This window comes from Amphiprion ocellaris, chromosome 10 (assembly GCF_022539595.1).
Source record: "Amphiprion ocellaris isolate individual 3 ecotype Okinawa chromosome 10, ASM2253959v1, whole genome shotgun sequence".
NCBI classification, from domain to species: domain Eukaryota; kingdom Metazoa; phylum Chordata; class Actinopteri; family Pomacentridae; genus Amphiprion; species Amphiprion ocellaris.
The window spans coordinates 24,914,390-24,931,653 of NC_072775.1; the positions used below are offsets into that span (position 1 = coordinate 24,914,390).

The 17,264-nt window shown below is 37.8% G+C and overlaps 1 protein-coding gene across 6 annotated transcripts in view; it reads right to left on the reverse strand.

Moving 5' to 3' along the window:
* Nucleotides 1-13,489, reverse strand: part of LOC111574170 (collagen alpha-1(XI) chain-like) — a 94,811-nt gene extending 81,322 nt beyond the window's left edge. For all 6 annotated transcript variants that reach the window (XM_055014106.1, XM_055014104.1, XM_055014105.1 and 3 more), the window contains exons 1-4: nt 13,136-13,489; nt 6,518-6,682; nt 2,628-2,841; nt 926-1,088 (exon numbers count right to left, since the gene is read on the reverse strand). In XM_055014106.1, coding sequence (XP_054870081.1) covers nt 926-1,088; nt 2,628-2,841; nt 6,518-6,682; nt 13,136-13,250 — 657 coding nt within the window. In that variant the 5' untranslated portion in view covers nt 13,251-13,489. The remainder of the gene's footprint in view (nt 1-925; nt 1,089-2,627; nt 2,842-6,517; nt 6,683-13,135) is intronic.
* Between the last annotated feature and the right edge of the window lie 3,775 nt (nt 13,490-17,264).

Consider the following 17,264-nt stretch of genomic DNA (forward strand, 5'->3'; position numbering starts at 1 on the left):
TTTCTAAACTTTATGGACCCATACCCCAATACCTGTATCAAATTTAAAAAGCTGTTGAAGGTAATAATAGCGATAAAGTAGCCATTATAGCATTAATTGTACTTGCACTACTGTTCAAAAGTTTGGGGTCACCAAGACAATTTCATGTTTTCCATGAAAATTCACACTTTTATTCATGTGCTAGCATAATTGTTCAAGGGTTTTCTAATCATTAATCAGCCTTTCAGCACGATCAGCTAACACAATGTAGCATTAGAACACAGGAGTGATGGTTTCTGGAAATCGTCCTCTGTACCTCTGTGTAGATATTCCATTAAAAATAAGCCATTTCCAGCTAGAATAGTCATTTACCACATTAACAATGTCCAGACTGTATTTTTGATTAATTTAATTCTATCTTCATTGAAAAAATGCTTTTCTTTCAAAGAAAAGGACATTTCTAAATGACCCCAAACTTTGGAACGGTAGTGTACATTTTCCTCCTCATAAAAACCTACGAAAGCATTAAAGCAGCAGATCCACATTTTGAAATGTTCTTTAGACACTTTTTTCAAATGGGGATAAAACCATTACTCCTAGTTTAGGATGAAGACTGGCAGGACAATAGTGCCAGAGTAGCCCTCTCTAATGTTCACATCTACCAGCACCTGAAAAGCTCACTAATTAATATGATGTATCTTGTTAACCTAATCCAAACACAGGCAGAATTGTAAAACCAGTGCAATGATGACAGGCATCTCTGGTTCAGTATTAATCACACACTGACACAACAGACCACATTGGTTCATCTATCTCTTGACAAATAAAGAAAATAAGCACATTTTCCAAAATGTAATTTTCTGTCCTTTGAATTAGTTCACACCATAACCATCACAACACAGACAGCTTAAGTTAGATGTAAAAGGATTTCACATAGTCATCTTACCTCAAAGACCTCCTCATCCAGAATTCTAGTGCCGAACACAGTAATGCCATCTGTGCTGATGACGGCCTGGTCGCTTCTGGCAAGTGGCCTGGTCACCTTTTTCTTACAGTCCACAATGATAGTAACACTTTTCTTTTCCACGCTGATTGCTACACGATGCCATCTGTAGAGCAAAGAAAGAGGTCAGACATGTAACAAAAAGCCTTTTCCACTTCCTATTTAAGAGACCTGCTGTAGCTAAAGGAATTGTTTAATATTGTGGGAAATATGCTTATTCCTTTTCTTGTCTGGAGTTGGATGGGAAAACTGATCTCACTCTTGTATTTATAAAATTAAAGCTACAGGCAGCAGCTGGTTAACTTGGCATAGCTTCAAAGACCCGAGGCACAAATAAACAGCTAGTCTAACGCTGTCTGAAAGAAACCATAGAATGTATATAAAAGAGGCCTTGACTTTGGCATTTGCCATCTTGCTCTTTTGAACTGGATGTAATGAGCAAAGGATGGATCTGACTGAGAAATCAAGGACCCAACATCACCCTAAAACATATATTCCTTTAAATGGGACAATTGTTTATCAAACGAACATCATGCTCTATTCAAAAAGTCTTGAAACTAGGAGTTAAGATGATAAACCAATAGGAAATTGATTAGTGAAGTAGCAGTAGTAGAAAAGTAGTGTCATTCTCTTACAGACATCAATACAGGTACAGGTCAAAAAATTTAATATCGTGGAAATGTTATTTTCTTCTTTTGGTATTTAATTTAAAAAGGTAAACTTTCACATATTCTATATTCATTTTATGTAACATAAAATATTTCATGCCTTGTTTTAATTTTGAGAATTATGGTTCATAATAGCTCAAGAAATTCATTTGAATATTTCATTTTGAGTTTTGGTAAATTAAAGGTAAGCAGAACTTGCGTCAGTTCAGAGTTAGCTTCGGTTTATTCACAAGCTCATATATGTAGAAAGGGATGGGTAATTTAACTTGTGTCAAAGCTACAAATTTTGCAAAACTGTAATGGAAAGCTAGTATTTTACTGTACATTTACACTGTAATGTTTTTTTCCCCAAACATAATTTATTAGAGACAAAAAACAGTCCATGAAATAACTTCAAGGCCTTTCAGCTGGCATTCATGTGAATGATTGATGGCAACTTTTAACACTGATCTTTAACAGCTTCATTGGACAGCTATGTGTTCTATGAAGACTCTGCCCATTACTGCATATCACTATACCGCTGCAGTAAATAATTTAGAAACACAAACGCTGTCATAAATTGTTGCCAGTCATTTATTTGTCATTACTGTCTGACTTGTTCCAAATGATATTAATGACTGAACAAACATATGATGACAATAAATGGGCAGGACTGTGTGTCAGCTTACCAGGATAGATGGGTTAAGCATGTTTTGAGGGCTTGAGAAAATACTTTAAGCAGATTGGTTTTGTTAAGCATAAAATATGACCTATAAATCTTGATAAAATGATCAAGATGAGCCTCAAAATGTGCTGCTTTGTTTCTGAGCTGATCTCACAAGCTTCATAACAAACTCAAGAATTTCGATGCAACACTGAAAATCTGTGAATCAATTAAACTGCACAATAGGACATGAAAACGCAAAGATCCAGAGGACCAAAACATCAGACACCCACATCTGCCCTCCAGTGTATTAACGCTTTCTAGAGTCACTTACTTGCCATCAGCAAGGTTGATGGAGCGAAATAAAGGGTACTCCTCTGGGGCAGGCTTGCCATGCTGGTCCTCATACAGGAATACGGGGGCACGGCCCACCTCCACACCCAGCTGCTGAATGCCTTTCTGGTTGTACACGGACAACAGGAAGGACTGGAGGCCAGCTTTGGGCTTGATGGTAAACAGGATAGAGAAATCTTCTGGGAAACCTCCCCCTGAAGGTGAAACAACCAGCAGGCATGTAGGTTGGTATTACACTAAAGATCAGCAGATACGTACACTACCGTTCAAAAGTTTGGGGTCGCCCAGGCACTTTCATGCTTTCCATGAAAACTCACACTTTTAATCATGTCCTAACATAATTGCACAAGGGTTTTCTAATCATCAATAAGCCTTTCAACACCATTAGCTAACACAATGTAGCATTAGAACACAGGAGTGATGGTTGCTGGAAATGTTCCTCTGTACCCCTATGGAGATATTCCATTAAAAATCAGCCTTTCCAGCTAGAATAGTCATTTACCACATTAACAATGTCGAGACTGTATTTCTGATTCATTTAATGGAATCTTCATCGGAAAAAATGCCTTTCTTTCAAAAATAAGGACATTTCCAAGTGAGCCCAAACTTTTGAAAGGTAGTATAATTTAAACCAAATCATGGTAAATGAACAAGTTTTACAACAATGCACTGTTTCAGGGTACTACAATTACACAAGAGGAAACTGCAGTATAACCACAGTATTTTTAATTGAACTTAATGACATAATTCTGGCATGGTTTTTTTTGTATATATGTAACAAATGAAATCTAGAACATTGATTAAAAAGCTTTCTATGTGCTAGCAGATTTTTTTTGGCTAGCTATTTATCAAAGTGGTTGCTGGTGTTTCATATTTATGTACAGACACTAAAGTGTTATCAGTCTTCTCATACTTCTCATGACTCTCAGTAAGGACTGACAAAAGCATCTTCCTCAAAATGTTAAAGCTAGTGTTTTTAGTTATTTTATGTGTTTTATTTGTTTTACACTATGTTTTTAGTGTTTTTAGTTATTTTATGTGTTTTGTTTTTATTTATTACACTGTGTTTTTAAAGCGTGAGGGTGTTTTAAATGTTTGAGTGCAGTTTTTAATTGTTGTCTTACACCCGTGACAAAAGATTAATTTCTGTTTTTATTTGGAACAGACAATCAAGTTATTCTATTCTATTCTACTGCTTTGAAAACAGAGCCTCTTCACTTGTCTTTGATCAAAACTTGTATGAAAAGTATTCTAATGGGAAGCATTATGTGCTCATGCAGACTCCCCTTTATCTTGCACCCTGTCTTTTACACATCTTCTACCAATGTCATTACAATGGCAATTTTATTGTAATGACTAAAGGGAATAATGGTAAGTTTATTAGCTCTCTAACTTTCTTTTTTCACAATAAACCCCCAAGTCTAGACGACTGGGCCTGTAGCAGGGTTTATTAAGGAAGCTGAAAGAGACCTTGGCATATCCTGAAAGAGGTCAATAGTGGTGATGCAGCCACATTAATTTTACGAGGGATGTAAATACAGCAACGCAAATAAATGCCATATTTCTAAAACCATAACAGCTTGGTTCAATGAAAAAATGACTAATACTGATCAAATAAAAGTCCAATTATTCTGACTGAGGGCCTTTTGACACTTTACTTCACGGCACCTCCAACACCTCACCTCTCAAACCCAATTATATTCCTCAAATTTCCTTTAGAGAAAATGCAAGGTGTGCTGCCAGTTGAAGCCAAAAATTACACACACCTCCTGTCTAATACCTAAGACTACTGTTTCCGGCACTTTTTTGGTCTTTGAAATCCATCCAAATGCTGCACAGACTGGGACAATTTATTTTAAAACACTCAGTTCCTAATAAACCTCTCTACACTTTCTTGCCAAGTTACTTTAAGTAGGTGAGCAATTTGTGGGCTTTTTTTTTTTTTTTTGCATTTTTCTCCAGAAAGAAAGAACTGATTAATATGATTTGTATTTCATTATACATTCTATATATGATTATGGTAAAACAGCATGTTTTTTTTTCATATTTCATCAATAACACTGTAAATTGACAAACAGCAAATTTACATCTGTCAGTGCTTCATATGGCAAAGGTCTTATCCTCAGCAGTTAGTTGCTGAACATTTTGATTTGCTGATTTCTCTGATTACACTCCATCCTAATAAAATATGAATTGATTTCTTTCTCAAAAACAGTCAGGCAACAGACTTGGAGTCAGGCAATGCACCTATAATCTGAGAGCTCTTCTAGATTTCACTACTGCAACCACATATCGTGTACTTGAATCTGCTAACAATCAAATCTAGGACCAGACACATTAGCTGGACAAGATCAATCCACAGAACATAATTAGAAGGAATCCTCTCATCATTTTTCTGTAATAGGTAAGGGTTTCCCCAAAATATCGAATGACAGCTATCTGGTTTTGCCCTCATAACTTGGGCTTTGAATTTACATGATATTTCATACACCATACACCTCTAATGCCCAATGGTCTCTTGGAGCCCACCAGAACACTACAGAAACTCATGAGGACTCTTTAGAAATTATTGCAGAAAGCCTGCAGCGGATCCTAGAGGACAGGTATTTGTAGTTAAGGGTTTTGTTAAAATGATGCACAGTGGCTTGGTGGTTAGCGCTTTCGCCTTGCAGCTAGAAGATCCCCAGTTCCCGGGATCTTTCTGCATGAAGTTTCCATGTTCTCCCTGTGCATGTGTGGGTTTTCTCTGGGTTCTCCAGCTTCCTCCCACAGTCCAGAAACATGCTGAGGATAATTGGTAACTCTAAATTGTTCATAGTCAATGTGAGTGTGATTGTTTGTCTCTCTATGTAGCCCTGTGATAGACTGGTGACCTGTCCAGGGTGTCCTCAGCCTTCACCCCAAGTCAGCTGGGATCGACTCCAGCCCCTCTGTGACCCTAATTTTTAAGATTAAGTGGTGCATAAATAATGGATGGCAGGATGGATGTTTTATTTTGCCATGAATTTGTGTACAACAATCAAACAAAAGCATCAGACACGCACTTTCATTTAAACAATTACTTGTTTGAGGTGCTATGCAAACAGTGTGGCATCAGAGATGTCTGTCACTGTAGTACTTCGGTCTAGAATGAAATATCTCTGCCACTATTGGTTAATAAATGATACAATAATAAAATATTAAAATAAATAAATGTCATGGTATTTTAATAATTATACTGAGCTTGGTGATCCCCTGACTTTTCATCCACAGTTGTCTTTCAATATATCCTGAATAAACCCTGTAAAATGAATGACATTCCCATCAGCTTCACTTATAGTTTGCGTTTTACTCTAATCATCAAATAATAAAGTCACCATTATGTGTGCTTTATTTTAGCAATTGAACACTGCAGTTGTGAGCATGACAGCACGTCCACATTAGCTCTTTGTCCTGCATAAAGGCAGAACAGCTTCTTTTACAACGAGATTATGTGTCACACAAACTGCATTTATGAGATTTTCTGTACAAATATGGCAGCAACCTCCATCACTGAGATCCTTTAATTTCACAAAATTTGACTAAATTAAATTCAGTCACCCTCACAGTGTGACGCAGGTAATAATGTAAAATGCTATTTCCTGAAGAGCACAATGAGGAATCAACGAGACTCACAAGCATTACATCTTTCTGCTGTTTTCATATCTCTGGAGTTTTTCCATATAAAGCATAAGATACTAAGATGAGCTGGGAAATCCTGTGCACAGTTTAATTCCATGCACATTGATTACTGAGTTATTCTTCTGCTGTCTGGAAACACCAACTTAGACAGCTTCCTGACTCAGTTTTAGTATAAAATGCCCATAAACTGTGAGAGGAGAAGGAGTTTACCTGGGAAGAGCTGTTTGGTTGGAGCGCTGATCTGAACCTTTTTTCCCACTCGGTAAGCTATGTCAGGTTTGGATCCTCTCCGGACTGTGCAGAAGCCTGGTGTTTTCCGTACTCCTTCAGGAGAGCTCTGGAAGTCTAGCACCTTCAGTACATCCACTGGTTCTGCTGTGGGAGTAGAACAATGAAGGGATTATATTATCAAACAATACATGAGCAACAAAATGAAATAACATTTGCATAGTAATGAGCTGTTTGGATAATTCAGTTGTCACGCAAACAGCATTTTTGCCAAAGCAAAGAAATGGATTCTCTGCGGTGGTAGCTTTTGCAATCATTACGCAAAGGAATGTGGTGGAGTTATGTGACAGTTGGCATTGGTTTGTTTGTCTGTCTGTTCAAAACATTACTCAAAAATAGATTAACGGATTTGGATGAAATTTTCAGTGAAGGTCAGAAATGACACAAAGACCAAGTAACTAGATTTTGGCAGTGATGTGGCTTATAGTCTGGATCCATAGATTTGATAAAGATTTCTGTATCATTGTGAAATATAGCAGTACAGCACCACTGTAACTATGACAACAAGTAAACACTACGTCAGCTGCCTGCTGACGATCACATGATTAATATCCTGCTACAAATCAACCGTTGCAGACTTATCGGGACTTATCCTTTGGAAATGATACAAGGAACAATTGATTAAATTGTGGGGATGTTTCCAAGTCCCATCAATTCCCACCGCCAGCTAAATATTTAAATGATGCAATTCGGTATCCGTACATAACGTACACATGCATAACACACACCTGTGCTCAGCACAAGATCATTTTGCTTGTGGCTACATCTATATTAAATGGCCACATTCTATGTTGCTGTGATTTCTGATCATCAATAACTGACAAATAAATGCTGTATTTCTAAAAAAAAAAAAAAAAAAAAAAAAAAAAAGCTGCATTTTTGACAACGCCATATGGTTAAATGAACAACCTTGGCGGTGTACTGCACTCTCTGAGTGCTTTTCTAGTTATTAATTGTTATAAATAATAAAGTTATCTCAGTGCTGCCTATGTTATTTTTAATAGTGTATCTGGAAATACAGCTCAAAGTTAAGATTGTTTCAAATTTCTCTTTTGATGCTGCATTCACATGCTGTTAAAGAACATACAGTTAGTATAGTATGGCATTATTTCAAAGTCAACTCTTACAAGTCAAGTAATTCTCAGTCTGCTAGAAACACAGGCTTAGTGTATCATGTAAGCAGAGAATGAACTGATTGCTAATACCATGCTAGATGTATGTGCTACAAAAAGAAAGTTAATATTTCAATATAGATTAAACCAAATAAAGTAATGCATACATATATAATTAAAGACAAATTAAAATGATGCATGACATTTGTTTGACATTACTTTTTTTGTTGTATTAATAGTGTATATTTTGCATGTAATTGTATAGGACACTAGTGACTTGGTTCAGCAGTTAACAGAGAATGTAATCAGCCTGGCGTTTTGATAATAAATCAAACATTACAGCCATTACAGCCCGTGCCTGTTCAGGGACTGTTGGCCAAATTCATCAGTTCAACCAGTTGTTCCTTTATGAGCTGCCTTGGCAGAGAAGCAGTGAAAATGTTAGGAACCTTTCAGCAGACATAATTGCACCCTTCCACTCCTCCACCATTACCCCCACAGCCCAAAAGCCACAGCATCTATTGGGTGGTAAAACTCATTGCTACTGATCGCCGGGTCTGTTTCCCTGCTTCCTATTTCTTGTCTCTCCTGCTATTGTCCAACTCCTGCTGGATTTGAGTGCTTGAGTCTGTCTCCTAGTGTAACTGTTCTGCTTCTTAAAGCTCTTTCTCCAGTTCCTCGAGGCACAACCTCAGTTATAGTGTGATTATGGGAGGATTTAGGAAGCTTAATAGGGTATGTTTTAAGGCCGGTATATACACAGGAGTGTTGACGTACAGTACAACGTCATCTAAGATTTAATGCATGTCTGCCTGAGGCTGCACTAGTTTAAAAATACAGTAGGGAGAGGTCATTAATGTAAGACCGTTAAGAGTGTTGTTGTAGACAGAAATATTAAATGTACATATGGTAGTTAAATGTAGTGAAATGAGAACGAATGAGTTGTATTGCTTATGAAATCAAGTTTTCCTTTCTGAGAGGGAAAGCATGTTACATCCTCTTTTAAAAGATACATAGTTCAATAAATTGATCACTTAATATCCATGTTGGTAAGCACTGGAATTGGTACGTTCTGTCTTTAATGACATACACCACATCTAAAACATCTCTGGATTCTTGTAATGCAATGTACACTACTGTTCAAAAGTTTGGGGTCACCCAGACAATTTCATGTTTTCAATGAAAACTCACACTTTTATTCATGTGCTAACATAATTGCACAAGGGTTTTCTAATCATCAATTAGCCTTTCAACACCATTAGCTAACACAATTTACCATTTGAACACAGGACTAATGGTTGCTGGAAATGTTCCTCTGTACCCCTATGGAGATATTCCATTAAAAATCATCAGTTTCCAGTTAGAATAATCATTTACCACATTAACAGTATCTAGACTGTATTTCTGATTCATTTAATGCTATCTTCATTGAAAAAATGCCTTTCTTTCAAAAATAAGTACATTTCTAAATGACCACAAACTTTAGTATAGTGTATATACTGAAGTAAAAACAAAGACGTCGCCTCTGCACATCAATTCTGCAGAAAATAAAAGGACAAGCAAATAAATGTCCATTCCAACCCAAACTTAGTTCACCCAAAACATTAAAAGCTACTTGTTTCACTGTTGAAGAAAAAAACAGCATAACTGTGTCCAGACATCACATATTTGTCACTAATTTGTCTTTTTACTGAGTCAAAAGGCATGCAGTTTTTTCTTCAAAGGCCCTGCAATGCTAAACAATGTCTGAATGATCAGCTTCTAATACCAAAAATATCACAGGCTTCACAAAAAAATCTGTCTTCCTATATGAAAATGTAGACTCGTGTTTAATACCAGCAACAAAACTTGGTGGGAAAATGATTTAAAGAGATCAGACTAAAGCCTTCATTGAAGTCTACATCGGAGAAAATCTCCTCATTGGCCTTAAAATACTGCATTACACTCTATGAAGCAGGAGTAAAGTTTGTGTGACAGTTGTATACAAAAAAAAAAAAATTAAGGAAATAGTGTTATAACCTTTTTCCACTCAGTGGAAATCATATGTTCTTTCTTTAAGGCGAAATATATAACTTTAATCGTGTTTATGACACTCTACTGCAGGGCCTCTTCTCAAAATATTTCAACTTTAATCTACAGAAAATGCATTATTTTAACAATATTTCCCTTTGAGGAAGCGCTGATTGTACAGTTCCTGTTCGTTTTCAGTGACCAGGAGGGGGTGATGGGTGGAGCTAGAAGTCCACATGCTGAAACCATTATGGCACTGGCACCACTCCCTATACCCCCCTAACCAAAACATACATAAGTGAGAAGGCCTCATCCCTGTAGCTGCTTCTCCTGTGACCAAGAAAAATAACAGCTGAATCAAACACTCTTGATTTGAGCACATGCTCAGGGGTCCTGTCTCAAGTCTTAGATCATGTGAAGATGTCCAGAGCTGCTCTTTAAGTGATGAGAAGGAGTGGAGTCAGTTATACTGACCTGATGCCTCAGTTTATGAATTTGACTTGTTGAGAGTATAAGCACCAAATAAGTTGCACAACTGGAAAATCAAGCAAAGACACATTAATTTTCTTTTGATTTCTATTGAAGTTGGCCTCATAGTAATGATTATCATCTGGACAAGAGAGGGAGTGAAAAGTCCTTATGACTGACACTCCACCAACAGCAATTCAACAGACAGACTGCCAGTCTGACCTCTGACTTGAACACAGACAGAATATAATAGAAATGTGAGGGACCAAATGCCAAGTTTTAAACTTCACACAAAATGCCTCATAAAAAGCAAAATAGTCTGTGGCTCTTCTGAACATTGTCTCGAGCGCAGAGCTACTGGTTGTTGAAAAAAAGAAGCTTGGACTAAAGGTCTCTTTGTGAGTTTCAGAATGCCTTTCTGCATTACTGCATACCTCTAGGCCTCATATATTCCAGATGTGCTGAATTGGGCAGGAACACCCCCCCACCCCCACCCTCGACACACACACACACACACACGCACACACACACTCTCAGACCCACCCACCAGCACCCCACCCCCCCCACCCCGACTTTTCAGCCCATCTACTTCCACAACCATTCCTTCACAGAAGCCCTGAAAAACAGGCAATAGCCAAAAACCATTAAAGACCCCAAATGAGTAGGAATAGCTTTTGAAAACCTTTTCAGCCTTGTAGGAGGTCAAGCCAACACGCTATGCCCTCAAAACATCCTGACAAAAAGCCTCCCATCCTTCTACCGTAAAAAGAAATACACCATATTCTAATGATAAGGATGTAAAACCACAAGAGAGAGGAGACAGTTTTCTCGTGCCAAAGGTACCAAAGCAGTTTCAGACTCTCCACAGTCTTGTCTGAGGGGTAATTTGTCAGTCTCTCTGATTTTTAATGACACATCTTCCTGACTGCTGTCGGGGGACTTGTGATAAAGTATGTGCCATGCTAACAAGCTCCTAAGGAGAGTGATTTCTCCTGAGGCAGCGAAGCATGTAGTGACATGAGAAAACTCTATAAAATCATTAAAGCAATTTCACCAGTAGACCCTAACACATTTACAGTTCTATAGGCAAAATTTCCTGCACTCTTCATCTCATAACTCAACAGAGTCATATGGTTTGATGTTTCGGTTTAAATTTGTGATTAGCTTTTAAATCTATGACATTCTGACATTAATGTCTCTGTAGCTCCGTGGTCATGCAGCAGCATCTTGGGATGTCTTGTCGGTCTTTCTTGTGTCACTGCCATCTACTGAGAGTTGGCAACATAGTCGGCAATTAAAGTACATTGGAGAGCCTGTAAATGTTTGCTAGCACATCATGCAATTATGGTTAGTTTAAATATCTGTCAGAGTGAAGAAAGATTGGCAATGGGCTAACCATGCCACTGTGGTATTTGCTTTCATGTTCTTTTAATTTTGCATCTCTGCAATTTGCCGTCTGTTGAAGAAGTATCAAAAAATGCACAGTACTTAAAGACAAGGGATGATGTTGGTCTTAATCGGATGTCAAAACTGCAAATATTAAAAGCAAACTGTTCAAAATAGACACACAACTTTAACACACAATTTTATCCTGGCAAAAACAAAGTATGGATGTCCCTATGATTTTCCAGACAAAGGAAATAATAAAAGTATTCATCGTGACCCACATATGCTGTTAAAGCAAAGAAAATGCTCCGATTTTTTTCTATTTTTCCATCAACGCCCCTTCTTGGATGCAGTGGGAGCCTGGATAATGTGGAAAGATGGTGATCCTTCAGGTCTGAATAAGAATTTCACTCCCGGAATGCCACAGTCTTGAGCCCAGGTTTTATAGAAACTTCCATTATCCATCACCAAACCTATACGTTTAGATCAGCCTAGAATCTACAGAAGGGGAATTCTGTTGGCATCTGCCAAGTCATGATATCAATAGGGTAACCTATGGTTTATCAATTAAAATAACAAACTAATATGTTGACAATTTTATAGCTTTGGTGAATTTGATTTATCTATTGGGCTCTTAGTACCCTAACTTTTTTTTATTTAAAAAAAAAATGATTTTTTTTTATGTGTATCCTGCCGGTTATAATATCAAATACTGTGCGTAAATGTGCGTAAAATGATCTTTTCACACTGTTCATCTTAGCTTCATAAACGATGCAGCAGAGTGTACATTATACCAACATCGGCATCACTAATGAGCGTCATTGTTGCTCACTGATCATTTTACGTACACTTTTTACACAGAGTATTTGGGTCAATAAGATATCTACGCTGCCAGCCCCCTCCTCTCCTCTCCTCTCCTCTCCCCTCCCCTCCCCTCCCCTCCCCTCCCCTCCTCTCCTCTCCTCGCTGACCACACCTGGATGATAGATATTACCCACTTAGACACTTAGAGGAAAGACAAAAGAGGCATCTCCGTCTGTTTGTGCCAAGCTTAAATCACTTCTGATCCAAAAGGAATTTGGACAGATTACTCGCAGTGGAATAAAGTTCAAGTCTAATGCAAGTGTCTGTATAACTGCTATAAAGTCAATCACAAAGCTTAGAGAAACAACCCTGGTGACACAGCAGACCCATGTATTAAAGGGTTCTTAAATGTTGGCTGAGGTTGCAGTCGCATGATATCGTCTCATTTTGGTGCCAATCAATGGCACACTTGAAAGCTACAATTTGGAGCCATTCTCATAAAATGAAAACAGAAATGGAAAATTCTTTTGGATAGCGTGGAATGGAAAAAAAAAACACATAGAAAATGAAAGTGTGCTCAAACTGAGTTAAGGTGAGTGTAACTGATGTCGACAGGCATTAATTGGAGTAAAAGTTAAGAGCCAGTCGCTACGGCTGCTGCCATCTATGGGCTGTCTGCCAGCCTGCAGGACGCTCTCAGAGTCCGGGATGCCCTGGAGTTGGCAGAAAGACTGGTGTGAAGCAACATGCAGCTTCTTACCTGCTCGGACACTGGCAGCTTGTAGGATTAAAATTAATGTGGCCACGGCGATTAACGTTGAATCCCAGAGCCACCTTTTCGTTTTCCACCTGGTTGTCCATCTTTTCGTCTCCATGGTGAGCGCCCGCAGCTGTACAGAAAACGGGCGACTTTCTTGAAAATGAGGTCCCTTCCACAATCCACAGAAAATGTGCTTATACTACAGCGCCATGTGTGACAGTATAAGGATGCCTCTCTCAGCCAGACTGGGCCCTTCAGATCCGCTCCCCCTTAAACCCAGCTCTCTCACTGATGGTGAAGGGTTTTCATGAAAAACGCACCGTAAGGAGGCAGGACAACGCTGAACCTGAACCGACTGTAGGATACTGACACTGGAAAATCCTCCGTTCATCAAATCACCAGTCGGGAAAGTTGTCTCGGAGCCCGCCCCCAGTGCCATAGAAGAGGTCTGCACACAGTGAAGCAGAGCATCACCACATCCAGGACAAAAAAGAGATGGGATTTATGGCTCTTTGAAGGGAGCCGGATCTTGAGGAGCCGTTGCTTTCAAAGAGCCGTTCAAAAGACTGGCTCGTTGTTATATTCATTTATTTTCTTTAGAGGTCAACCAGGGGTAACTGTTTTTATCAAGGAAACAATCTCTGGTGGCAGTTATAATATACGATATGGATCAGAATAAGTCAAACTTACACATCCCACAACTATATACTCTATTGAGTTATATCTCTATTAATATATATATATATATATATATAAATATATATAAATATATATATATATATATATATATATATATATATATATATATATATATATATATATATATATATAAATAAAAAATTTTCTTATTTGTTTTTCCCCCCTAATTGTTAAAATGTTCTTGTGTGGTTTACATTGTTTTTGCACCAAGGAACTCGACAGAGTTATGGGGCAATCGACGTACGTTTGTCTGTCTGTGCCTAACATTACTCAAAAAGGGTAAAATGAATTTGGAGGAAATTTTTAGGGAAGGTCAGAAATGACAAAAGGATCACTTCATTAGATTTTGGTAGTGATGCGGCTTATAGTCTGGATCCACGGATTTGTTAAGGATTTATGTGTCAATGCGAGATAGTGGCACAACATCACTGTAGCTATGACAATAAGTGAACACTACATCAGTTGCCTGCTGATGATCACATGATTGTACATCCACAGCTGCAGGTTTATCGGGACTTAACCGTCAGAAATTATACAACCACTGAGCAGTCTTGTATATATATATATATATATATATATATATATATATATATATATATATATATATATATATATATATATATATATATATATATATATAAATAAAAAACTACCATTCAAAAGTTTGGGGTCATCCAGGCACTTTCATGTTTTCCATGAAAACTCACACTTTTATTCATGTTCTAACATAATTGCACAAGGGTTTTCTAATCATCAGTTTACCTTTCAACACCATTAGCTAACACAATGTAGCATTAGAACACAGGAGTGATGGTTGCTGGAAATGTTCCTCTGTATCCCTGTGTAGATATTCCATTAAAAATCAGGTGTTTCCAGTTAGAACAGTCATTTACCACATTAACAATGTCTAGACTGTATTTTTGATTCATTTAATGTTATCTTCATTGAACAGGAGGACATTTCTAAGTGATTCCAAATTGGCAGTGTAAGTTGTTTGTTGACCCGGACTTGAAAGAGATGTTTTTCAGACAAATATTGCACTGCGCTGCACCTTGTATGTCGTCCCCAGCAAAGTGCATCTAAATGCTGCTAGATTTCCTTTGACTCTGGCTCATTTTATGGGTTTTTTTTGTTGCTGCTATTATCTCCTCCTCCCTGATAAAGCGGTAAATGTGGCTTCTCTCCAGTCTCCAGTCAGTTGGACTCAGGCAGCACTCACACTCCTCTTCCTCTAAGTTAGCTGCATATACATCTGCGTTTACATGAATGGAGCATGCTGTGGACGACTCAGACTCAGAGATGTCGTTAGTCGTTCACGTGAAGGCAGCGTGAGCTCAGACTCATGGGGCACATAGGTGACACGTGAGGAAAGCGTGGGCCATTTGCACATATGAACGGCTCGCAACTGTGAACCGGTTCTCATTGTTCACTTAAAAGAACTGTTCAAACCACTGACTCGTTGGCAAACATCACATCTCTACAAAACAATTACCAGACCCAGTGCAGTATCCTACAGACACCGGAACCCTAGCAGCACCTTTAACCATGGCTTTAGCAAATTAAGGACAACAACACAGAACAAAATAACACTGCAAATACAGGGAATTGCCTGGTTTCCTAAATTTTAGCCAATGAGAAACCAACTTGTAAGAATAGGAAAGAAAAAAGAGATACATGAGGAGGGGCACTGAAATAAATTCAACACACCAAATGCAAATTAAGCGGCGGGGTGGAGCTGTTATTTTAGACATTTCCTGAGAGCATAAGAATGTGAAATGAGAGTCTGAATAACCCCGGTATGGGCCAGTTGCTAATATAAAAGCCTCAGTGGCCAAAATGAAATGTTTTCCAGACTGTAGGAGCTTCCTCCAGGAGAAAAGATTTAATTTTTTTCTGACAGCAGGGCTTCTGAGGGCTGATACAAATTAATGGTAAAAAGCTGACTGGAACAATGAATGGAACCACAGGTGGTAGCTATAGAGTTCCTCCCTTGATTTGTTTTTTCTTGTATACAATGAAAGAATGATTTAACAGTGCAACAGCCATTGTTACACAAAGCCAAACCACATTTCAGAAAATTTGTTAGTATTAATGTGTTTAAACAAGGCAGAAATTAGAACCATAGGCTGAGCGGATATTCAGTGTGTTGAGGTAGTGAAGAGTTTTGCACAGCATGGTGCAGGTGTGAGTGATTAAACAGTGATGGTTTGGATCAAGTACAGGGATGAAGAGTCCAAAAAATACCATTCAGTGGCAGCATGCCTAGACATCCTTTCAAAATAAAGTCAAGTGATTTTTAGCCAAAATGACTAATGTGAACCTAAGAACTGATAATGATAACAAGACTGTCTATAGCCATATTAGTGAATTTGTAAAGCTGTAAGTAGGTACCCAGGTGCTAATGTCAGCATGGTAATGGCACAGGGACAATGCTAACATTCTGATATTGAGCAGATAAAATATTTTCCATGTCTCTCATGTTAGCTGAGTGTGTTATTCAATTCAGTTCAATTTTATTTGTAGAGTGCTAATTACAATTCAAATTGTCTCAGGACGCTTTACAGAACTCATATGCCTGAACCCCCAGAGCAAGCCCTAAGGCAGTAGTGGCAAGAAAAAACCTCCATTGTAACAGGAAGAAACCTTGAGCCCATATTATCAGGCTGATATTTACTAATGTGCTTAAGTACAGCACATTTGTTTCTGATGTGAACATTTTGCTTGTCCTGAGACCAAATCTAAAAAAAAAAAAAAAATAGGAGAAAAAATGTTTGAAAATATTTTTTAAAATACCAAATAAATCTGGAGTTCCACCAAAACTGCCATTTTCCTCTTGTCACACCCCTCTGATGACCAAATTGAATCTCAAGTAAAACAGTTAAAATGAAATTTAAATCTCCTTTTTTTGATATTAGCTTTTTCACTGGTGACTCTTGTAATGTGGGAAACGTTTCTACAATCAAAATAATATTTTAAATAATAATTATTATGCATGGAACATGTGTCCCTCAACATTCACCCAACGCTGTTTGCATAACCCTTTCAGCTGGTAGAAGAAGAAGGAAACAGTGAATCACATGATACACTGGAATTATCATCAAACAGTTTTCCAAAAGAATGAGTAGAGCAAAGCTATGTCCTCTCTTCTATTTTTCATATTTTCATAACATTGTCAACCATGATTGAATGTTTCATTCTACCTCATACAACCCTGTTATACATATTATAGGATAAGACAAATTCTTTTGACTTTTTTCTTTACTTTTTTCCACCAGTACGTTTGTCCTCTTGGTCAGCAGTAACAGCTAGCTAAATATCTAGCTTCTATTTCTGAGAAAACGCTAACATTAGCATGGATTAGCAGTCCTGCTACTGTTATTAGAGTAGGGTTAGCAAACAACAAATAAACATGGAATAAAAATGGTACCAT